This window comes from Moschus berezovskii, chromosome 4, assembly GCF_049115385.1.
Source record: "Moschus berezovskii isolate FMDL1 chromosome 4, NW_MosBer_1.0, whole genome shotgun sequence".
Taxonomy (NCBI): Eukaryota; Metazoa; Chordata; class Mammalia; order Artiodactyla; family Moschidae; genus Moschus; species Moschus berezovskii.
In genome coordinates this window covers 115785755-115811232 of record NC_142463.1, presented here as the reverse complement: position 1 = coordinate 115811232, position 25478 = coordinate 115785755, and the positions used below count along the sequence as shown (strand labels likewise).

The following is a 25478-nucleotide window of genomic DNA, read 5'->3' as shown; positions in this document are numbered from 1 at the left end:
GCCCACCAGGCTCCCCCGTCCCTGGGATTCTCCAGGCAAGAACACTGGAGTGGGTTGCCATTTCCTTCTCCAATGTGTGAAAGTGGAAAGTGAAAAGTGAAAGTGAAGTCGCTCAGTCGTGTCCGACCCTTAGCGACCCCATGGACTGCAGCCTACCAGGCTCCTCCATCCATGGGATTTTCTAGGCAAGAGTATGGGAGTGGCTTGTCATTGCCTTCTCCAACCGAACAATTGCACTCATCTCAAATTCCTGTAAAGGCATGCTCAAAATTCTCCAAGCCAGGCTTCAGCAATATGTGAACCGTGAACTCCCAGATGTTCGAGCAGGTTTTAGAAAAGGCAGAGGCACCAGAGATCAAATTGCCAACATCCACTGGATCATGGAGAAAACGAGAGATTTCCAGAAAAACATCTATTTCTGCTTCATTGACTATGCCAAAGTCTTTGACTGTGTGGATCACAATAAACCGTGGAACATTCTGAAAGAGATGGGAGTACCAGACCACCTGACCTGCCTCTTGAGAAACCTGTATGCAGGTCAGGAAGCAACAGTCAGAACTGTACATGAAACAACAGACTGGTTCCAAATGGAAAAGGAGTACGTCAAGATTGTATATTGTATATTGTCACCCTGCTTATTTAACTTACATGCAGAGTACATCATGAGGAATGCTGGGCTGGAAGAAGCACAAGCTGGAATCAAGTTTTCTGGAAGAAATATTAGTAACCTCAGATATGCAGATGACACCACCCTTATGGCAGAAAGTGAAGAGGAACTCAAAGCCTCTTGATGAAAGTGAAAGAGGAGAGTGAAAAGGTTGGCTTGAAGCTCAACATTCAGAAAACAAAGATCATGGCATCTGGTCCCATCTCTTCATGGGAAACAGATGGAAAAACAGTGGAAAGGGTATCAGACTTTACTTTTTTGGGCTCCAAAATCACTGCGGTTGCTGATTGCAGCCATGAAATTAAAAGACGCTTACTCCTTAGATGGAAAGTTATGACCAACCTTGATAGTATATTAAAAAGCAGAGACATTACTTTGCCAACAAAGGTCTGTCTACTCAAGGCTATGGTTTTTCCAGTTTTCATGTATGGATGTGAGAGTTGGACTGTGAAGAAAGCTGAGCGCTGAAGAATTGATGCTTTTGGACTGTGGTGCTGGAGAAGACTCTTGAGAGTCCCTTGGACTTGAAGGAGATCCAACCAGTCCATTCTGAAGGAGATCAATTCTGGGTGTTCATTGGAAGGACTGATGCTAAAGCTGAAACTCCAATACTTTGGCCACCTCATGCGACGAGTTGACTCACTGGAAAAGAATCTGATGCTGGGAATGATTGGGGGCGGGAGGAGAAGGGGACGACAGAGAATGAGATGGCTGGATGGCATCGCTGACTCGATGGACATGAGTTTGAGTGAACTCCGCGAGTTGGTGATATACAGGGAGGCCTGGCGTGCTGTGATTCATGGGCTCGCAAAGAGTCGGACACGACTGAGCGACTGAACTGAACATATATAATTAAACTTTTATATATATAACTATATATTAGCAGATAATACTTATATATCTGATAATATACGTTATATTATTATTACATATATGATTATAATTATCATATAGTACAAATAATTATACAGTTATATACAATTGTGTAATAGAATTATACATGATTATTATTGCATATGCTCATACTAATAATTATGCAATATTAGTTGCTATCACTTATTAAGCTCTACAGTGTTAACACATTCTTCCCATTGCCTGATCCCTATCACCTTTCTCTTAGTAATGCTTACTTGCTCTTCAGATCTGGCTCAGCTTGGTCATCAGTTCCTTCAGGAAGCCTCCCCAACACTGTCCTAGCCTGGATTAGATGTCCCCGCTGCCCTCCTAGTTCCCCTTATTTTCTCTTTTGAAATACATATCACACTACACTGCCTGCTGATGTTGATCTCCATAACAAAAATATGAGCTCCATGAAAGGAGAGAGATCTAATTGTTTTGTTGCTCTTTATACTGCCTGTGCCAGTATAGTGTCTGGCACATAGTAGGCATTCATTAAATATTTGTTGCTAGGCACTTTATACAACAGGAAAAAAACTAGTATGTCCTTTGTCAGTTAACTCAACTTCCTTTTCTTCACTGTGGTTATAAAAAGGCAGACTGAAGTGAAACTGATTCGCCACTGAAAGAATGCCATGCTGTGTGCAGAAGTTTATAGTGAAAAAGATGGCTCGTCACCACCTATGGATCTTGCTCTTTTGCCTACAAACCTGTGAGTTCTGACCCTTGCTGATACCCTCCTAATTTTCTATTAAGTTTTGGAAACTGCCCTTAAGGAGGCTATTGAAATGTCCTTTTGGCCTGCTTTAATAGAAACACCCTGGGCCTCAAAAGGAATCTTCCTGACTGGGAAGAGACTTAAGATCCAAACCTATCTGTTTTTCAGCTTTAGAGTTTATATATCTAAATTTTATCTGTACTCAGCCTCTAAACATCTGAGAAAAACTCTTCTGCTCAGAAGCATTAGCTCATGGTAGACCTGCCCAGAAAACCAACAAAGGAATAGATAGTCCAAAACTTTGAAAAACTTAGAAGCAATTTTTTGGGGCGTTAGAATGTGTTATATAAATTTTAACAGAGATATGACTTAATTATTTTATTGCTCCTGCAGATTAAAGTGACACATGATAATAATTATCATTGTAAAAACTTCATCTCTTTAAGTTCCCTTTATTTTCAAAGCACATTCAGAGCTGTTACTCTGCTTCTGTCCTCCAAAAACTCTAAAATTAATGGAGAAGAGAGTATTATCCTTGCTTTATGAATAAATTAGTTCTCAAAAAAGAAATGGAGACATTGAACTAAAAATCCTGTTTTTGTTACTTAAGGCTTAACAGTAAAGTATAATGGTCAAATGAATATTGCTTGTTGTTAGTACAAAGGAAACTATGTAACATTAACACAGCTTTGGGAGTGTTTTGCCGTTGCATATATTATCTCACTGGATCCCAGCAATTGCCTTGTTTATGTAAAAACTGTCATTTCTAAAAATACTTATAGTGTCTCTTATCAACTTTGGAAATGCACTAGCAAATTCCTGGCATGAGTTAGAACACAGAGAATCTAGTGGGTTAGGATTTCTGGAAAAGGTAGAATTGGTGCACTTTGGTATCTGATTCCCTTGACCACTTAAAACTATGGCTCCTTCAATGTGAGCTTCCTTGAGATCGTATCCACTGGGCAGGTCAAATTTTTAGAGCTTGTGCTAGTCACCCTGACAGACAAGTAGAAAATGCAAGTAAATGGGGAAAAATATTGGATAGAACCTAAGTGAAACTCTAAGGATGTCCCCAGTCTTTCAAAGAAGGACTGAACAGGGAGGCATTTGATACCACTTAACTAGCAAAGCGTTCACAATTTTTATATACACACTCTTATGTGATACATACTAAGACCATTGAAATAAGCAAGATAGATGTTCTTAATTTCATTATGCAAAAAAAGTAGAATCTAAGACTTGAGTTAAACAATTTACCTAAAATTTCACAGCCTAAAATTTGTAGAGCTGAAAATAGACATTTGTTAATCCCAGGGCTATAGTTCTTTCTGCTTCACACTTCTCTGACCATTCACTCATTCAGTTTTCAAGTCCCTGATGCTCTTCAAAGGGCTACTGTAAACTACATGAAAGGCAACTCTAAGATAAACTTACCTCATCTACTGAACTGGAAATCAAAGTTATTGAATCAGCTAGCAATGAATCATTCATCCATTAGTTTTAGAACTTTGGGAAAGTTACATAAAATCCACCTGTTGTCAGAAAGGGGAATGTTTCCCTCTTCCTCCTCTTGAGTTCTGTGGCTGGACTAATAATAAAACTGACATAAAAACAAAATTCTGTAAAGCAATTATCCTTCAATTTTAAAAAAAATGAATTTTTAAAAAACTGACATGGGATAGACTTCAGGAGAAAAGAAACAATTTTTATAATTTTTTCAATTTTTTATTTTGTATTGGAATATAGCTGATTAGGGGCTTCCCTGGAGGCTCAGTGGTAAAAGAGTCAGTCTGACAATGCAGATATTGCCAGAGACACTGTTTCGATCCCTGAATGGGAAGATCCCCTGGAGTAGGAAATGACAACCCTTTCTTGCCTGGAAAATTCTGTGGACAGAGGAGCCTGGCAGGCTGCAGTCCATAGGGTCGCAAAGAGTCAGACATGACTGAGCATGTGTGCGTGCACGCACGCACACACACACAGAGCCAATTAACAATGTTGTGATAGTTTCAGGTGAACAGCAAAGGGACCCAGCCATATGAATACATGTATCCATTCTCCCCCAAACTCCCTTCCCATCCAGGCTGCCACATAACATCCCTGGGCCATACAGTAGGTCTTCGTTGGTTATCCATTTTAAATACAGCAGTATGGAGGCTAATTACTTTACAATATTATATTAGTTGGTTTTACCATACATTGACATGAATCCACCCTGGGTGTACATGTGTTCCCCATCTTGAACTCCCCTCCCACCTCCCTCCCCATCCCATCCCTCTGGGTCATCCCAGTGCACCAGCCCCGAGCATCCTGTCTCATGCATCGAACCTGGACTGGCAATTCATTTCACAAAAAGATAAATAAAAAATAAATAAATACAGCAGTGTGTACATGTCCATCCCAAACACCCTAACTATCCTGTCCCCCCATCCTTCCCTCCTGGCAACGATAAGTTCGTTCTCTAAGTTTGTGAGACTGAGAAACAAATTTTAATTTGTGCACACAGGGTCTCATAGAAATGGAAACTAAGAAGTGGCCAAAACAAACAGCTTTTACTTTTTAGACAAAGAAACAATGAATTTTTGAAGAATCAACAGGACAAAGAAACTCAGGCTTTTGGTTCTCAGTGAGTGAAGAATGTAAACAGACTTGGGGCTTGCAGTGGCAGGTTAAAATAACAAGGTTTGTTTGTATAAGCTTCTTGCCCCCCAAATTCCCTGTCTTTGTTGACAAGGATGTCCTTAAACCTCCAGATGCTGTGAGGTTTATTTTCTGCTTTCCGGGGGACAGAGAAGAATCAGAGTGTTTCTCTTGCACTGGCTTCTTCTCAATCAAATTTTATTCAAAATAATCAATATGGAGAGTTTCCTGGTGGCCAAGTGGTTATGATTCTGGGCTTGCACTGCATGGCCTAGGTTCAATCGCTGGTCTGAGAACTGAGATTCCCACAAATGATGCAGCCAAAAAAAGAAAAGAAAAGAAAAAATCATATGTCATAGTGGCATATTTGGGGGCAATCCATCCTGGGCTGGGTTGGATTCAGCCAACCCAACACTGCTATTCAGACTTCAAAATGGGAGAATTCTTAGTACAATAAGATTGTTTTGAAAATCAAAATGATAACCCAGGTACAACAGTTGACACAGTATCTGAATATAGTAGGTGCTTGCCAAATACCAGCTAATGCTGTTGTTTTTCACATCTGCTTTTCATATGGTATTAGGAAAGGGCCAGGGCTTTCTTACACAGAGATCCTGGTCAAGAGTCCTCTGTTTAGGATGATCCAAGGAACATGAGCCAGTGAAAAGATGGTACAAATTTGAACTCAGGTGTGGGCTTTTGAAGTTCCTGAAGAGAAAACCAGGGATGAAATTTTCCCTTTGTCAAGGGCCCATTAATGAGATGTGGGAGTTTGTTTTTATAGCTGTAAAACCAGTACTTTCTTGTACCACTTGGTTTTGTTGAATGGATATGTTTGCCTCTTAAAGATTATTCTACCAACACTTCCTGAGTGCAAAAATGTACCCCAAATCCCTCTTGCTGCTATTCCTGACAAAGATGGTCCCTGATATTTAGCATTGAGCTTAGATGTCGACACTGACTGTACTTACTTCCCTGGAATGAATTCTGAACAATTTAAGCAGCTGAGATGCAATGGGAAAAGGGAATTAGAAATCCCCTTTTTCCCTGGAAAGCACTGAAATAAGAGAAGTCTGAGTGTGCAACCTCATGACCATTCCATGTTGGAAAAGTTTTCTTGAAGAGCCAAGACTCACAGTCTTATGTTTGTGATCTCAGCTTACTCATCATGACCTGTGAATACTATGACTCTGACTGTCCTTCCAAGTATTTTATTAGCCACCAACCATTTGGGATAAAAAACAAGAGCCCACCACTTTTGCTCCATACTCACTTCCTTCTACATATTCTCTCTCAGTCAGTCAGTCAGTTCAGTCGCTCAGTCGTGTCCGACTCTCCACAACCCCATGAATCACAGCACGCCAGGCCTCCCTATCCATCACCAACTCCCTGAGTTCACTCAAACTCATGTCCACAGAGTCGGTGATACCATCCAGCCATCTCATTCTCCGTCGTCCCCTTCTCCTCCCGCCCCCAACCTTTCCCAGCATCAGAGTCTTTTCCAGTGAGTCAACTTGTAGCATGAGGTGGCCAAAGTATTGCAGTTTCAGCTTTAGCATCAGTCCTTCCAGTGAACACCCAGGATCGATCTCCCTTAGAATGGACTGGTTGGATCTCCTTGCGGTACAAGGGACTCTCAAGAGTCTTCTCCAACACCACAGTTCAAAAGCATCAATTCTTCAGCGCTCAGCTTTCTTCACAGTCCAACTCTCACATCCATACATGACCCCGGGAAAGACCATAGCCTTGACTAGACGGACCTTTGTTGGCAAAGTAATATCTCTGCTTTTTAATATATTATCAAGGTTGGTCATAACTTTCCTTCCAAGGAGTAAGCGTCTTTTAATTTCATGGCTTGAATCAGCATCTGCAGTGATTTTGGAGCCCCAAAAAATAAAGCCTGACACTGTTTCCACTGTTTTTCCATCTATTTCCCATGAAGTGATGGGACCAGATGCCATGATCTTTGTTTTCTGAATGTTGAGCTTCAAGCCAACCTTTTCTATTCTCTCTCACACTCCTTTAATTCTTCCTTTTCTTCATACCCTCCTTGCTTCTTCAACCCCTCCCCTTGCTGCCTTCTCCTCTCTCATCAATGATAGTAATAATTGACCACTTATGGAGCAGTCACTACACATCTGTCATTACTCCAAGTAGTCTGCATGTGTTATTTTGTCTAATCCTTGTAACACCCTTTGAGATGGGTACTATTAATATTACAGAAGAAAATAGAGGTCATTTAGCCAAAAACTGGAGGAAGTAGGATTTGAACTCCTGTCTATAGACTTAACCACTGAGTCAGTGCTGCCTTCACCACTTTGATGCTGAAATAGAATAGTAGATTTTCTCTGAGGCTGATGATTATCACCCTTTGGGATTTATCATGATTGGTAATTATTCAGCAGAGACTGGGCCTATCTCTGTACCCACCTACAGAGGAGGTCGGAAGCTGGTGGGCAGGCCTTTACCAATAACAGAAGTTTAGGCACACCAGGAAGGTAGAATATCCAAAGAAATGACCATATCAAGAAGTGGTTCAAGTACCATTCACAATGAGCATGGTTATAGAATGATTTGAGTTTGCTTTTTCAAAACAAAAAAAGATCCAGTATCAACAAGATCTCAATGTTCTGCTGAATGCAGAGCACAGTCATGAGGCATTCCAGCAGCTGACACAAAAAATAGGGGAGAAAAAAAGAATGAAAAATAAATAAATCCAGGAAAGGTGAGTGGGACACTCTAGATATCTGTTTATGGATAAGTAGGCCCCAACCATCATCCTAGGAGTTGGAGACAAGATTTCACTCCTGGAGAAGAGTCTTGGCAAGTGTCAATTTGCCATTAGTCCAAAGTCCTATTAGAGAGGGGCCTTCAGCTTCTCTCATAGCTCAGTTGGTAAAGAATCCACCTGCAATGCAGGAGACCCCAGTTTGATTCCTGGGTCAGGAAGATCCACTGGAGAAGGGATAGGCCACCTATTCCAGTATTCTTGGGCTTCCCTGGTGGCTCAGCTGGTAAAGAATCCATCTGCAATGTGGGAGACCTGGGTTTGATCCCTGGGTTGAGAAGATCCCCTGGAGAAGGGAAAGGCTACCCACTCCAGTATTCTGGCCTGGAGAATTCCATGGACTGTATAGTCCATGGGGTTGCAAAGAATCTGACACAACTGAGCGACTTTCACTTTCAAGATAAAGACAAAGCCTTTGTTATAGAAAGAGATTTGAGCAGACTGCTGCCATAGACCTTCCAGAAGGGCTTAAAAACAAAAGCCCAATTACAGAAATGGAAGAACATATTATGTATGGGGAAAACTAGGTATCAGGACCTTAGCTTTAAAATCTAGTCTCCAAGAGATGCTTGAGGCTGCATCCGTATAACAACGTGAGACTCCAGGAGAGGGGGTATGAGCCCCTCATCATCCCAATATGCCAGAGCAGCCTGGAGATCAGAGTGTGACCCAGAGCAGCCAGAGTACTCCCACAACAGAAGCCCAAAGCTCAATGCTAACTTACTTGGGCTACTCGAATAATTCCCAAATCAGACTTTTGTTCTCTTGAACTTAAGAGAAGGATGAATCTGTAAGTTTGGGGGTAAATAGACTCAGTTATGTGGAAGCTAGAAAAGAAAGAGGTCTGAGCAGTCAATTGGGTGACTGATGTTAGTGGAGGTACATTCCCACTACACCGTTTCCTTCATTATACTCAATTTTTTATTATATGCTTAGTGTGCTGTTGTTATTGTTCAGTCACTAAGTTGTGTCTGACTCTATGATCCCAAGGACTGCCACACACCAGGCTTCCCTGTCCTTCACTGTCTCCCAGAGTTTGCTCAGATTCATGTCCATAGAGTGGTGAGTAATGATAAAATGATGAGTGACAGGATCTCATCTTTGAGAATCTGTGTGTGTGTGTATGTGTATTTATTTTGCAGAAGAGGATTCATGTCAACCCAAATCTCAATAAAGATTATATAAAGTAAAGGAAAAAAAATCCAGCAGAATATAGTATAATATTGGAAGGACTGATGTTGAAGCTGAAACTCCAATACTTTGGCCACCTGATGTACAGAACTGACTCATTTGAAAAGACCCTGATGCCTGGAAAGATTGAGGGCAGGAGGATAAGGGGACGACAAGGATGAGGTGGTTGGATGGCATCATCAACTCGATGGATATGGGTTTGGGTGGACTCTGAGAGTTGGTGGTGGACAGGGAGCCTGGCGTGCTGTGGTTCATGGGATTGCAGAGTCGGACACGACTGAGTGACTGAACTGAACCGAACTGTATGGGGGTGGTATGTTCCTTGTTCTAAAACCCTCATAAGCAAGGAGTTTCCATTCTCTGGAAAATTACACAAAACGTCTCACCGCTAACCCTTTGCTTCCTCTTTGTCCTTCTTTCCCTTCACTCAGAGTAACCAGTTACAACCATCTCTCTTCTGGGTGCTGCTACCTCTGGTGACTCTTCCAGACCTGCAGCACTAAGGGAAGCAGTGGATGGGAGGAGACAAAGGGAAAGTTAGCTATGGCTGAAGAAATATCAAGAAATGCTGATTTGAAGGGTCCTAAAGAAGCGAGGGGATTTGGGTAGCTATTAAGCAACAATACGCCCTTCCTTATTTCCATTCCCATGAAAACCTTCATGCTGGCCTTTTGTAACATCTCCATAATACTCCAGTTCTCCTTTTTTCCATAAGAGTTGTCTGAGGGTATTATTTTAATCTCTGTAACAATGTTTTCTTATTTTACATAACAAGCACTTATGGTGCCTCGTATATGCCAAGTACTTTTCTAATAGGTTTACAAATATTAACTCATTTAATCCTTCCATTCCGTCGCTCAGTCGTGTCCGACTCTATGCGATCCCGTGGACTGTAGCCTACCAGGCTTCTCCATCCATGGGATTCTCCAGGCAAGAATACTGGAGTGGGTTACCGTTTCCTTCTCCAGGGGATCTTCCCGACCCAGGGATCGAACCCGGGTCTCCCTCATTGGAGGCAGACGCTTTAACCTCTGAGCCACCAGGGAAGCCCATTGGAGAAGGCAATGGCAAGCCACTCCAGTACTCTTGCCTAGAAAATCCCATGGATGGAGGAGCCTGGTAGGCTGCAGTCTGTGGGGTCGCTAAGGGTCAGACACGACTGAGCGACTTCACTTTCACTTTTCACTTTCACACATTGGAGAAGGAAATGGCAACCCACTCCAGTGTTCTTGCCTGGAGAATCCCAGGGACAGGGGAGTCTGGTGGGCTTCCATCTATGGGGTCACACAGAGTCGGACACGACTGAAGTGACTTAGCAGCAGTAGCAGCAACCCTTCTATGAAGTGCTCCTGTTAGTCTATTTAGAAGCTGATAAAACCAAGGCACAGAGAAGTGAACACAGGGGTTAACTTTCCCAGGGTCTCATGGCTAGAGCCTGGCAGGAGCAGGATTCAAGCTCAGGCAGTCTGGGTTTTCATCACCAAGTCATGGTGCCTGACACAGGGGCAGAAAGAGCATGCCCCTCGTGGCAACGCTCCCTTTGGGATCTCTAGTTTCTTCTCTATTGCTCTATATACTGTATACGCAGTGTCATGTCATCTAGTTTTCACACTTCCTCAAAAGTAGTAGAGAAATTTTATTTCATTTAATATAGAATACTGTGGTTTAGCAGGTAATTGGCTTAGTCATGGTCATTTAGCTAATTGACAATAGAACCTTGGCTCAAACTTGTTTGTTAACCTTTTACTCACCATGCTATGAATCCCTAGCCTGTGGACATATGCAAATTTTTGTTAAAAATATGAGAATACTGAAGTGGAAAGGATTTACTGTTAACCAACTGCTCTTTCTTTTTAATCAGTTTATACTCTGAACCTTCCTTACCAAGGGCCAGAGAACTGTAGAGTTATTTCTTGCCCTCACTGTTTCTCTTACTCTGAGCTTTCTACCTTGCTTTTTATTGCTAGAAAAAGGGAAAGTGGGTCAGTTACCAAAAAAGTATTTATTCTTTTAACAAATATTTAATAATCATCCACTAATTGTAAGGGAAATACTAGTGACCAAACAGAAAAGGACTGCATGGCAATTATATTCTCATGGGGGCACAAGGTGGGGAAGACAATACATAAATTTGCACGTGCAATGCTTTAGTAGTCATAACTGCTGAGGAGAAAAATAAATAAGGCAAGGTGACAGGGAGTGATGGGAAAGAGACGGCTGCTAAAACTTGGTGAAGCTCTCTCTGAAGATATGACATTGGAACAGAGTTTCACAGTGATGGAGTGCTGGGAAGGATGTTGTAAAAAAGAGGACAGCAAGTATTTAATAAAAAGGGTTCTAAGGTGTTCTTAGCCAGTTTGAAGAACAAGAAAGTCAGTGTGGTTGGAGTGGACAGGGGAGAGAAGGGTATGAGATCAGGTGGGAGGAGAGGGGTCAGAACAGATAGGATCTAGGAGACTAGGGAGTCCCTTGAAACCCCAAATGTACAGTCTTTGTTTTTAATAGACTCTAAGGAGAACTATCAAGTTTAGGTCTAAATGCCCTCTCTGTTGCCATCAATACTTGTTATTTTGTAATCTCTTTGGGTTTCACCCAACTTCTCAGTAAATTTCCCTTACTCAGGTCTGAAGAATTTCCCTCTAGCCAGTTAACCTCCTCCTACCCCCTCAATATTTCTAACCCAGATGAAGTTTCTGATTCTTTATTTTTTCCAAACACATTTCTTAGTCTCATATTCTCTATTTCTTTCTTTCAATCAGTGGTTTTGGGCAGCTACTTTATCATGAAATGTACATTTGTAAAGTTCACCCATTCACATGGGTTCATCCAGGGAAACAGGAGTTATCATCTAAAACACAAAAGATATATAAGGCTGAGAAAGATGTCCAGCTTCCCTTCCAGGAGGGGAAATCCAGCTCCAGTGAATAGCCCGTCCATGGTGTTCTCTGTTCAAGCTGGTATCATCCTGAGCTTCCAGTTACCCCTTCACCATAGCTACCTAGAGGTCATGGGGAACCTATTTTTCCATCCAAGCCCACATCATTGGAGTTCCAGCCTTTTCTTGCCTTTGCTTCTCTTCTAAAGGTATTGCCTTTCTCCCACCCTATCCTACTGTGGTCTGGCTATATAGGGAGTCAGGAAATCACACTCATTCAGTTCAGTTACTCAGTCATGCCTGACTCTTTGCAACCTCCTGGACTGCAGCACACCAGGCTTCCTTGTCCATCACCAACTCCTGGAGCTTGTTCAGATGCATGTCCATTGAGTCAGTGATGCCATCCAAACATTTTATCTTCTGTTGTCCCCTTCTCCTCCTGCCTTCAATCTTTCCCAGCTTCGGAGTCTTTTCCAATGAGTTAGTTTGCATGAGGTGGCCAAAGTATTGGAGTTTCAGCTTCAGCATCAGTCCTTCCAATGAATATTCAGGACTGATTTCCTTTAGGACTGACTGGTTGGATTTCCTTGCAGTCTAAGGGACTCTCAAGAGTCTTCTCCAGCACCACAGTTCAAAAACATCAATTCTTTGGCACTCAGCTTTCTTTATAGTCCAGCTCTCTCATCACATACATAACTTTGACTTACACGAACCTTAATTGGCAAAGTAATGTCTCTGTTTTTTAATATGCTGTCTAGGTTGGTCATAGCTTTTCTTCCAAGGAGCAAGCATCTTTTAATTTCATGGCTTCGTTCACCATCTGCAGTGATTTTGGAGCCCAAAAAATATAGTCTGTCATTGTTTCCATTGTTTCCCCATCTATTTACCATGAAGTGATGGGACCAGATGCAATGACCTTAGTTTTTTGAATGTTGAGTTTTAAGCCAAATTTTTCACTCTTCTCTTTCACTTTCATCAAGAGGCTCTTTAGTTCTTTGCTTTCTTCACACTCATTAGGAGATATTATAAATGTGGGTCATCTCTTTTTCACTGGGCCCCAAGCCTTCTCACCAGTCCCTTCATCCCCTCCGTCAACCTGTTAACTCCCTGAGGGTGTTCCCTAGAGCAGCATTTCCTCAAAAATTTTACATTCATCAAAATAATAATAGCAACTATCAACTTTGCCAACCAAGGTCCGTCTAGTCAAGGCAATGGTTTTTCCCGTGGTCATGTATGGATGTGAGAGTTGGACTGTGAAGAAGGCTGATCGCCGAAGAATCAATGCTTTTGAAATGTGGCGCTGGAGAAGACTCTTGAGAGTCCCTTGGACTGCAAGGAGATCCAACCAGTCCATTCTAAAGGAGATCAATCCTGGATGTTCATTGGAGGGACTGATGCTAAAGCTGAAACTGCAATACTTTGGCCACCTCATGCGACGAGTTGACTCACTGGAAAAGACTCTGATGCTGGGAAAGATTGGGGGCGGGAGGAGAAGGGGAGAATGAGATGGCTGGATGGCATCACCGACTCTGTGGACATGAGTTTGAGTGAACTCCGGGAGTTGGTGATGGACAGGGAGGCCTGGCGTGCTGTGATTCATGGGGTCGCGGAGAGTCGGACACGACTGAGTGACTGATCTGATCTGATCTGATCTGATCATTTTTATGTGCCAAGAGTTTGTGCTAAGTGTTCTTTTTTCATAATTGCATTTAATCATTACCTATATTTTAAAGGTAAGGAATCTAAGAATCAGAGAATTTCAATTGGTGTCCCCAAATAACATATCTAGGTTCAAATATACCTAGATTCAAGACCTGTGCCCCTAACTTTATACTTCTTAAAGTCCCTCTCCTGCCTCCTCTTGCTTCCCACATTACTGAAAATATGAAGGCCAACAAGCATGACTATCTACCATTTTATCTTCTCTACTCTTACTCCTTGGAAGGAAAGTTATGACCAACCTTGATAGTATATTAAAAAGCAGAGACATTACTTTGCCAACCAAGGTCTGTCTAGTCAAGGCTATGGTTTTTCCCATGGTCATGTATGGATGTGAGAGTTGGACTGTGAAGAAAGCTGATCGCCGAAGAATTGATGCTTTTGAACTGTGGTATTGGAGAAGACTCTTGAGAGTCCCTTGTACTGCAAGGAGATCCAACCAGTCTATCCTAAAGGAGATCAATCCTGGGTGTTCATTGGAAGGACTGATGCTAAAGCTGAAACTGCAATACTTTGGCCACCTCATGAGATGAGTTGACTCACTGGAAAAGACTCTGATGCTAGGAAAGATTGGGGGCAGGAGGAGAAGGGGACGACCGAAAATGCGATGGCTGGATGGCATCACTGACTCTGTGGACATGGGTTTGAGTGAACTCAGGGAGTTGGTGATGGACAGGGTGGCCTGGCGTGCTGTGATTCATGGGGTCGCGGAGAGTCAGACACGACTGAGTGACTGAACTGAACTGAACTCCAAAAAGTCCTCTACATATTAAGCAACATCTATGTGCCCTACCAACAATTTCATGAGGTAGGGATTATTATATCCTTTCTTGTAGCTAAGTAAGATAAGGGCCTCAGTAACTGTCAGGAATTGAACACAGGCCCATCTGACTCAAGCCATGTGCTTCTTCCATCTTGCCAAGCAAACTTTCTTCTATCCTTACTCCCAACAAGACCTCAAAATATCAGTATCCTTTCACTCATCCTTTCCTTTTCTCCTTCCAGTTCAGACGAAGGCATGACCCTCCTCTGACTGAAAACATATACCTTTCTCTGCACACCATTTCCCTTTCACTTTTTGTTCCACACAAGCCTTAGTGGCCTGTGTATACTTCACTGTGCTTGGTGCTTGGGATTTTACGACAAGATTCCTGGATTCAAGCGACTCAGTGTCCAAAAACAGACAGGTGGGTTCATGACTACCACCCAGTGTGGCAAGTATTATGAGGGAGAAACAAAGAACTCTATGCGTAGGGACATCTCTCCTAGAGTAGGCATGATCGGGGAAATCTCTATCTTCTTTTCCTCCTTACCACAATTCCCCCATCAATACCTTCTATTTTAAAACAAAATCAAATAAATTAGTTTTGCTTGGCCCTCTAGCTCGCTATTTGTTCTATTTTATAACCTTTCGTTCACTATGAAGCTTCTCCACTTCTTTACCACCTTTTCTATCCTCAAATCTCTACACTCTGGCCTCCATTTGAGCCATCCTAACTTGAACTACATTCTCAAAGGCCATCAATAACCTCCTAATGGACAAATCTAGGGGCCATTTTCAGTCTTTAACTCACTTGAAGACTCTGGATCACTAGACGTCAGTGACAGTTACCTTCTTGAGATTCTTTCTGCTCCTGGGTTTCATGATTTTGTCCACTATTGGTGCCTCTCTTGCCACTGTATCGCTTGGTCTATTCAGTTTCTTTTGATAGTGCCTCTTCTATAACTGTAAGCACTTATCACAAGGTTCAGCCTTGGACTTCAGCCTACTCTTCCTGAGTGACCCTCTCCTTCAATCCCCTCCTCTCCATGGATGATTCCTAAACCACTTGGATTTCAGTTTGATGGCGAGTGACAGAGACTCAAAAATAAGGATTCCTTAAAGAAGAAAGAAATTTATTTCTTGTTAGTGTAAAATGACTGGAGTTGGCAGTTCAGTTGGTAGAATAGTTCACAAGGTCATCAGGGATCCACACTTTTTGAGTCTTCCTCCTCCATAACTCTCAGTACTTGGCTTCCTCTTCTTGATCCAAAATGTCCAAGATCCACTGTCATGGCATTACAGCCTACAAGAAGCAAGGAAGAGATGAAGAAAGCAAACGCCGTCTTCTTAATGACATAACAGTCAATACAATACTTGCACTTTCATCCCATGGACCTGAACTTAGTCACATGACCAAACTGAGATTGCAGAAGGCTGGGCAATGTAATCTTTATTCTGGGTGACCATACCCCTTCTAAAAACTAAAGATTCTGTTACTAAGAATGAAGCAGAAAACAACCAGCAGATTCTGCTACAGCCCCCAAATGATAATTTGAATACATCGACTTTTCTTATCTTCCATTCTTCTAACTTCTTATTTAGTGGTGCACCATCATCTCACATTCGGTGTTTCTGACTCTAAACTTGTCTTCTCCTTTTGACTTCTTTCAAGTGTAAACTTAATCAAATTCCAGCAGCTATTTGTTTTCCACTCTCACGAAGTAGACATCCAATATACTGTTGAATTTTATGGCATGCCTCTTCGTTCCTTGCCTTTCTTTGTGCTATCTCTCAAATTCATCCCTTCCTTTCCATTCCCATTATCACCCCTCGATTCATGCCCAGATGGCTACAGTAACCGCTGAAATGGTCTTTCAAGCCCTGCTTTTCTTTCCTCTTATTCCTCCTACACATTAGTACCACATAACTCTAACCCTAAAGCATTATTAGTCTTTGTTCTCAAAAACTTTAATAGCTTCCCCCTGCCTGTGGTGTAGACTTCAAACTCAGGTCTGTCCTAAATCTAAACCTAAATTTGTATTTCTAGCCTGATTGCTCTCTACTTTGGTAAGCAAATCTATACTTATTCAACCTACATCACACATTCTTCTCTTTCTAAACCTTTGTTCAGAACCTGAAGACCTGAGACACTAATTCTTTCCCTTTCTATCTAGTAACATTCTTTTCACTCTTCAAGGTCCTCTTCAAATTCTGTTTCCTCCAAGAAGTTTTTTCTAACCACTGCAGATCAAAGTGATCTATCCTTCTTCACATTCCTATTGTAATTACTGTCTCTACCATTCATTTGAATTTATCATTTACCAGTTCATATTGCAAAGGTGAGTTATGAGTGTGTATGTGTGTGTGTGTCTTATTTCCCTAACCATATATGAAATTTTTTAAAATGACAGAGTACTCATCTTGGTCATAGACTTGCATAGTGCTTTTCGTAGTAAGTCCTTAAGACATTTTTGTGCCACAAATTCTCTCTGAAATTAAGTTTTCTTAAGGTTGCCTCCAACATTAATATAGTGTTCGAGTCCCCTCAGCACCTAGAAAAATAAATATTAGCATTGGTTGATATGGAGATTCTTAAAACACCGAAGTCTTTAAGAGAAGAATAAAGGCCACCAAGTGCAGTGGTACTGAAAACTGTCCCTCTGTGCTTTACCTGAATTAGCCTTTAATAATGGTTCTTCATACATTCTTCAGTATGGTCTTGGTGTTACCAAGGTCATCATAGAGATGGACTAGGCAAGTCCTAAAGGGCATATCCTAATTGTTAAGATGAGGATGAGAATGAGAATCATTATCATTAACAACCTCAGAAATAACTAGCATTTATTTTGCCTTGATGGTCAACAAAGAGTTTCCACTCATATATGATTTTTCTGATCACTAATTAGATAGGAAAATTTTATAGTTACTATTGCCATTCTGCAGATGAAGAAACTGAGACTCTGAAAAGCCTTATGACTTTATTAAGGTAGACCAGCTCATATGCAGAAGTAGCAGCTAAGGCTACCCATAGCACCTGTGACTTCATCCTCCCTATCTTGTCTTTGCATGCTGTCATTTTGTGGCTGCCTCATACCTCCGTTGGGTGTTCAAAGGTACATATTATGCTTGTGCAAGCCCTACACTTCTTCTCAGAAAGCCCAGGAGTCTCACCAACAGCACCACAGCACAAAATAGTAAAAGGACTTCCTCCAGCTTAGTTATCTGACATCCTCACTGCCTCACCCTTTGATACCCAAGCACCACTTCCTGAGTGACTCGCGAGAGGAGACAAAATATACTTCAAAAAGCAACACCACCCGCCAACCATTCTGTGACTGCACAACTGCCCTCCTACTAATATCTCAGCCTTAGAAAACTGCCCACCATTTCCTGGGGTTTGATGAGAAAACCCACCAGAATTATGAGTCTGTGGAACCCCCACATTTTCCATCTTCTCACACTGAACCTGAATCCAAAGAGTGAATGGAAATTAGGCACAAGGACTTGATATCAAAAAAGAAAAAGAAAAAAACCTTGTGATATCTGGCACCACGGCCAGCTGTACACTTTGCGGAACCCAGTAGAATATGAAAATATAGGGTCCTTTTACAAGTAATATGAAGAAGTTCATGACAACACAACAGCATTAAATCAAGTTCAGGTCCTTCTGAGCTCAAGGCTCTGTACCCTGCACAGGTCACATGTCCAGTTGGGAACATTCAAGGATTCAGGCTGGGACACTCCAAGTGTCACTCTACCAGATCTCATCAACACAGTGGCAGAGCTTATCTGGGGAGAATTAATCTTCAAGGAATGGATTTTAGTAAACTCTGACTCCTGCACCAAAGACAAGCTTAGTCTCTCTTTCTGTTCCCCCAGTAGTTTGGTTCCTATTGCTTTTACTGTTTAGTACTCATCGTATTGTATTACTGTTCACATGTATGCACATGCATCTTATTCTCTGGGCTCTGAGTTCCTCAGAGCTGCCACCATGTCCTATTCATCCCTGAGTGGCACTTGTTTAGTCATGTCCCACTCTTTTGCGATCCAGCGGACTGTAGCCCGCCAGGCTTCTCTGTCCATTAGATTTCCCAGGCAAGAATACTGGAGTGGCTTGCCATTTCTTTCCCCAGGGCAACTTCCCAATCCAGGCAGATTCTTTACCACTGAGCCACCTGGGAAGCCCTAGCACTTAATAAATGTTTGTAGATAAGGGTCCTTAGTCTCCTTTTTTCCCCCAGGACCTTGTTACATCTCCATCTCTACTTAGCCCACCCCAACTAAGTCACCAGTCCTTGCCTGGGACATTCCTTCTAAGGGAAAATCTTGGATGTTCTGAAAGGAAAGAGGTTTATGTAAGCAGTCCCTGGCTTGTCCAGAAAAGTACTGGGCTAGAGCACAAGGGTGGCCATAGTGAGACAGCACCTCAGTCTAAGACATCCCTTTGCTTTTCTGACACATCACAATGACTTGTATTCTCAGTGACCTTTATCTTATCCTCTTTATGCCAAGCCCTGACTAAACTTTAGAGTCAGGCTGAACCCACTTACGTGAAAAGTTTTGTTCTGCTCTTTGGGGCTTATATGCAGTCAGTACTCAGCAGAATGGCCCTGTTAGTGTTTATGGCTGAAGCTCTTCCTGATTGGTCAGTGCTTGTGCCTCAGTTCAGTTCAGTTCAGTTCAGTCGCTCAGTCGTGTCCGACTCTCCGTGACCCCAGGAATCACAGCACGCCAGGCCTCCCTGTCCATCACCAACTCCCGGAGTTCACTCAAACTCATGTCCATAGAGTCGGTGATGCCATCCAGCCATCTCATTCTCTGTCGTCCCCTTCTCCTCCCGCCCCCAATCCTTCCCTTGATTGGTCAGTGCTTGTGTCTATTGGTTATTAAATGTTTTGAATATCATACATGCTGGCTCAAAACACCCTCTCACACCATATAGCTCAGTGAGAATAACAGAGTAATGAAAGAATAGAAGAAAAGGGAGAAAATAACACCTTATAATTATATTGCCATTCATTTTACAAACTATGTATTATATCAGTTTATCTTCATAAGGTAATGGAGGAGAAGAGAACAAAATAAACTTTTCATTTTTTTTCCTATGTTAGATTTTCATCCTTCAGCTTTATACTGAATACTACAATCCCCAAATTATTCCTGGATTCCCAGAATGAATCAAGTCCCTTTCCTATTCTCTCTCAAAGTGCCATGACATTTATCGTATTTATCAAACTTGTTCTCTTCATTTAAGTTCCAGGGAACAGAAACTGTCTATTTTTACTCACACAGTCTCTTTACATCATGCTTTAAAGATTAGAGGCTCAACAAGCATTTGTATTATAATCAAATTAATAAATACTTGCTATAAGATCTAGAACAAAGTTATCCTTGAATAAATATGTCCATTCATTCATAAAAGTAAGAATTAATAAATGAACTTTGCTTACTTCAGAAGTTGCTCCAAAAGAGCCTAGGCAACACATAACTGAACTTAATTTATTAAATCATCCCACAAATATTTGCTAAGCACCTTCTATGTGTCAGGTACTCATCTACAGACTGGGGTTACAACAGTGAGCAAAAAGAGCCCTCAAAATCACTAACTTGGGGAACATTTACTTCAGAACCTCTAAAGCACTCTCTGCCTATATCTTCTAGGAATAGAGGCATAAATGCAACTCTTTTTTGCAAAGACCATGGCAGCCATCGCAGGCTCACATCCCCAGCTCCTCTACCACTTGGCAAGATGACCTTGGGAAAGAAAATATTTAATATCTCAGACCTCAGAGGTTTAAATATGGAGATTTATGGTCTTAATCTCTCAAATTCCATCTAACTCTTAGAGTCTAGGTGTCCAGATAAATATGTTTTAATGAAATAGATTGCTTAAAAATTCACTGGGAAACTTAGTTTTTGAATGAGAATCTTTTAGAAAATTTAGCCATCATAGCATGCTAAATATGTTTAAAGTAAAATCCAAAAAAAGAAAAAAAGATATCATCAAGAACCTGGATCAGCTGCTCCTCAGGGAGATTCGAGTCTGGAGAGACAGAGAATTCTAAAAGGAGCAACAGTCAAATGGTTATGGTTTTGTCAAATGTCTATGGTTTTCTATTTATGTTTTCAGGTCTGGAAGCAGCTGGAAGCGACACAGACATCTTCATAGTGAATGGGATTCTGGGGGAGTCAGCTACTTTTCCCTTAAACATCCAACCATCACAGAAAGTTACCATCATTTCTTGGCATTCCAAAACATCTGTTGCTTTCATAACACCAGGAAACTTCGGAGAAGAACCCATAGTTACCATAACCCACCAAAATTACCAGGAACGAATAAGAGTCTCAGGTCAGAACTATAACCTGGAGCTCAGAAATCTGAGGATTGAAGACTCAGGGATCTACAAAGCCGACATAAATGTAGAGACCTCTAAAACGACCACCACCAGGTCCTACAACCTTCAAGTCTATCGTAAGTTGTGGAAAGAGAGGCTTGTCTTTTTATTTTTACTTTGCAATTTGCTACGTAAAAATACCTTTATTTCTGACAGTTGGGTTCCCTAAATCTTTTCATACTTATAAGTACTTACATAAATATATTGATGCTTATGGAGAGGGTATGGCTTTGCTTGCATTTAGCAATGTACTCTTCCCGTGGACCTTGTTTTTCTTTTCTATAAAATGCAAATAATCATACTATTTACTTCCCATAGTTATTGTGAGGATCAAGTAAGATAGAGTATGCAAAGCACTTTTAAAAAACTCTTTTTATTTTGAAATAATTATAGAGGCATAGAAAGGTGTAAAGAAATGTATAGGGAGTGCCTGTGTGCAGTTCACCCATCTTTTCCCAATGGTAACAGCTTACGTAACTAGAGTACAATATCAAAGCCAGGAAATTGGCATTGGTACAACCTATAGAGCTTATTTAGATTTCAGCAGTTATATAGGCACTCATTTATGTGTATGTGTGAAGTTCTGTACAACTTATTTACATTAATAGCTTCATGTAACCATTACCATAATCAACAACTTAAGTGGACCAATGTCACAAGATTCTTTCATCCTTTACAGTCACTCATTACCACCCTCTTTCTCCTCTCAAACTCCTGGAAGACATTAATCCATTCTTCATATATAGAATTATGCTACTTCACAAATGTTACATGGATAGAATCATGCAGTATGCATGCTTTTGAGATTGGCTTTTTTCATTCATCATAATTTCTTTGAGTCATCCTAATTATTGCAACTATCAATAGGTTATGTATTTTTATTGCTGGATAGTATTCCATGGTATAGATGTGCTACTTTTTTTTTTAATTGGAGGCTAATTATTTTACAATATTATATTGGTTAGTTTTGCCATACATTGACATGAATCCACCCTGGGTGTACATGAGTTCCCCTTCATGAACCCCCCTCCCACCTCCCTCCTCCCTTGATCCTCCCTCTGGGTCATACCTGCACACCAGCCCCGAGCATCCTGTAACATGCATCAACCCTGAACTGGCGATTCGTTTCACATATGACAACATACATGTTTCAATGCCATTCTTCCAAATCATCCCACCCTCACCCTCTCCCACAGAGTCCCAAAGACTGTTCTATACATCTGTGTCTCTTTTGCTGTCTTGTATACAGGGTTATCATTTGCATCATCATTCACCTACTGAGGGATATTTCACTTGTTTCTAGTTTGGTGCTAAATCACTTCAGTCGTGTGTGACGGTTTGCAACCCCATGGACTGTAGCCCACTAGGCTTCTCTGTCTGTGGGGTTCCCCAGGCAAGAATACAGGAGTGGGTTGTTATTTTCTTCTCCAGGAAGCTTCCCAACCCAGGGATCAAATCTGCATCTCTTATGTCTTCTGCATTGGCATCACCTGAGAAGCTATTCTAGTTTGGGGGTAATTACAAATAAGTTGCTGTGAATATCTGTGTACAAGTTTCTACGTTAAATGACTTTCTGTTTCTTTAAGATAAATGCCCAAGAATGAAATCGTATGGTAAATCCATTTTTCTTTTTTTAATTTTTTATTGTGATTAAATATACATAACATTTAACATGTTAATTATTTTTAAATGTAACACTCAGTGGTGTTAAATACATTCACATTGTTGTGCAATCATCAACACTCTTCAGGACTTTGTTTTCCCCTTTTAAATAGATTCTATTTTTTAGAGCAGTTCAAGGTTCATGAAAAAATTGAGTAAAAGTACAGGAGTTCCCATATGCATCTTGCCATTGACAACATACCTAGACTCCTACATTATCTATATCTCCCACCAGAGTGATACACTCATTACAGTTAATAATGTATATTGATACATCATTATCAACCAGAGTCCATAGTTTACATTAGGGTTTGCTCTTAGTGTTGTATATTCTATGAGTAATGGTAAAATATAATGATATTTATCCACCATTATAGTATCATTCAGAATAGTTTCACTGCCTTGAAAACCCTCCATGTTCTGCTTATTCACCCTCCACACCAACCCTGGCAACCACTGATCTTTTTACTGTCTCCATTGTTGCTGTTTAGTCGCTAAGTCGTATCTGATTTTTTGTGACCCCCATGGACTGCAGCATGCCAGGCTCCTCTGTCCTTCACTGTCTCCCAGAGTTTGTTCAGATTCATGTCCATTGAGTTGGTGATGCTATCTAACCAGCTCATCCTCTGCCACCCTCTTCCCCTTTTACTTCAGTCTTTCCCTGAATCAGGGTTTTTTCAAAGAGGAAACTGTCTCCATGATTTTGTCTTTTTCAGAATATCATTTAAGTTCTCTTCATACCTTTTCATGGCTTGATAACTCTCTCCAAAACTTTTGAGTCATTTTTAGTGTTAAAAGTATTGCCAAATAATTTTGCATTTCCATCAAAAATATATGAATGATTTGGTGTCTCTAGCATTTAATGTTGTCAGTATATTTTATTTTGGTCATTCCGATGAGTGTGTAGTAATATTTCATTTTGGATTTTAATCTTAGTTTCACCAGTGGCTAATACAAAATGCTTTTAAGAGGTAAAATATTAATACAGTTATTATCACTTAAATTGAATTCACTGGCAGGTGTGTGGTGTGTTATGCAGTGCTATTCAAAATACGGTCTGTATGTGGCAGCATCTTATTGGAAACGCAAATTCTCAGGCCACAATCCTTACCTTTGGTGGTGAAGCCCAGGAATCTGTATTTTAACATTCTCTCTGGACTGTTCCTCTGTGTGCTACAGTTTGAGAAGTGCTCATCTAGAACTGCCCTGTTCAATATGGTAGTCAGTAGCTACATGTAGCTCTTAAGTATTTGAAACATGATGAGTACAAATCGAGATGTGCTGCAAATGTAAAATACACACTAGATTTTGAAAGGTTGCTGCTATGAGCCATGAACGACACTGAGATTCTTGGCCTCTGGAGGAGAAAAATTTGATTCAGGGCCAGTGACTAGGCTTGATCGCTCAGAGCTTTTTGTGTAATGAAGTTTTATTAAAGTATAAAAGATATAGAGAAAGCTTCTGACATAGATATCAGAAGGAGACAGAAAGAGTGCCCCCTTGTTGGTTTTTAGCAAGGAGTTTTATACCTATTAGCAAGCTGCTAATTTGAGAAAGGCTTTCACATAGTCAATGAAGAAGAAATAGATGTTTTTCTGGAACTCTCTCGCTTTCTCCATGATCAGGCGGATGTTGGCAATTTGATTTCTGGTGCCTCTGCCTTTTCTAAAACCTGCTTGAACATCTGGGAGTTCCAGTCCCCTATAATGAAAAGGACATCTTTTTTCCTTTGACTGTGTGGATCACAATAAACTGTGGATAATTCTGAAAGAGATGGGAATACCAGACCACCTGACCTGCCTCTTGAGAAACCTGTATGCAGGTCGGGAAGCAACAGTCAGAACTGTACATGGAACAACAGACTGGTTCCAAATAGGAAAAGGAGTGTGTCAAGGCTGTATATTGTCACCCTGCTTATTTAACTTATATGCAGAGTACATCATGAGAAATGCTGGGCTGGATGAAGCACAAGCTGGAATCAAGATTGCTGGGAGAAATATCAATAACCTCAGATATGCAGATGACACCACCCTTATGGCAGAAAGTGAAGAGGAACTCAAAAGCCTCTTGAAGAAAGTGAAAGAGGAGAGTGAAAAGGTTGGCTTGAAGCTCAACATTCAGAAAACAAAGATCATGGCATCTGGTCCCATCACTTCATGGGAAATATATGGAAAAACAGTGGAGACAGTGTCAGACTTCATTTTTTGGGGCTCCCAAATCACTGCAGATGGTGATTGCAGCCATGAAATTAAAAGACGCTTACTCCTTGGAAGGAAAGTTATGACCAACCTAGATAGCATATTAAAAAGCAGAGACATTACTTTGCCAACCAAAGTCCATCTAGTCAAGGCTATGGTTTTCCCCGTGGTCATGTATGGATGTGAGAGTTGGACTGTGACGAAAGCTGATTGCCGAAGAATTGATGCTTTTGAACTGTGGTGCTGGAGAAGACTCTTGAGAGTCCCTTGTACTGCAAGGAGATCCAACCAATCCATTCTAAAGGAGATCAATCCTGGGTGTTCACTGGAAGGACTGATGCTAAAGCTGAAATTCCAATACTTTGGCCACCTCATGCGAAGAGTTGACTCACTGGAAAAGAATCTGATGCTGGGAAAGGTTGGGGGCGGGAGGCGACGGGGACGACAGAGAATGAGATGGCTGGATGGCATCACCGACTCGATGGAGGTGAGTGTGTGTGAACTCCGGGAGTTGGTGATGGACAGGGAGGCCTGGTGTGCTGTGATTCATGGGGTCGCAGAGAGTCGGACACGACTGAGCGACTGAACTCAACTGAACTGAATTAGAGAAAGGAAATGCCTCAAAACTGAAAGAGTTTCACCAGGCACTTCACCCACAACATGCATTTTAAGATATCATTGGCATAAGGTGAGTTATTCTGGGCCATAAAACAATTGACATGAATCTTGAAGAAAGGAAGATTTCCAAGCAAGTACATCGTTTCATTAACATAGCTTAAGAGAACATCTTCATAAGAAAAATGCATTCACTAGCTCAAGGTTTGAGTTCAGGCAACCAGGTGTTGTCATGGCAACACAGAATTTTAAAAGAAACCTCCTTTTAATTTTGTATAGAGAAGGAAAAAAAACATCTGACACTTGTAGTTTGTTTCTTCCTGCCACTTAAAAGAGTGAAAAAAAAAAAA

General features: G+C 41.2%; 1 protein-coding gene across 5 annotated transcripts in view; it reads left to right on the top strand.

Moving 5' to 3' along the window:
- Window positions 1–1853: 1853 nt before the first annotated feature.
- The window catches only part of CD84 (CD84 molecule), a 42201-nt gene continuing 18576 nt past the window's right edge, over window positions 1854–25478 (top strand). For 3 of the 5 annotated variants that reach the window (XM_088835947.1, XM_088835946.1, XM_055403264.2), the window contains exons 1-2: window positions 1855–2276; window positions 20389–20730. In XM_088835947.1, the coding sequence (XP_088692073.1) occupies window positions 2195–2276; window positions 20389–20730 (424 nt within the window). In that variant the 5' untranslated portion in view covers window positions 1855–2194. Of the gene's footprint in view, window positions 2277–20388; window positions 20731–25478 lie in introns of all 5 variants that reach the window. The other 2 variants (XM_055403266.2, XM_055403265.2) reach the window with 2 other exon arrangements.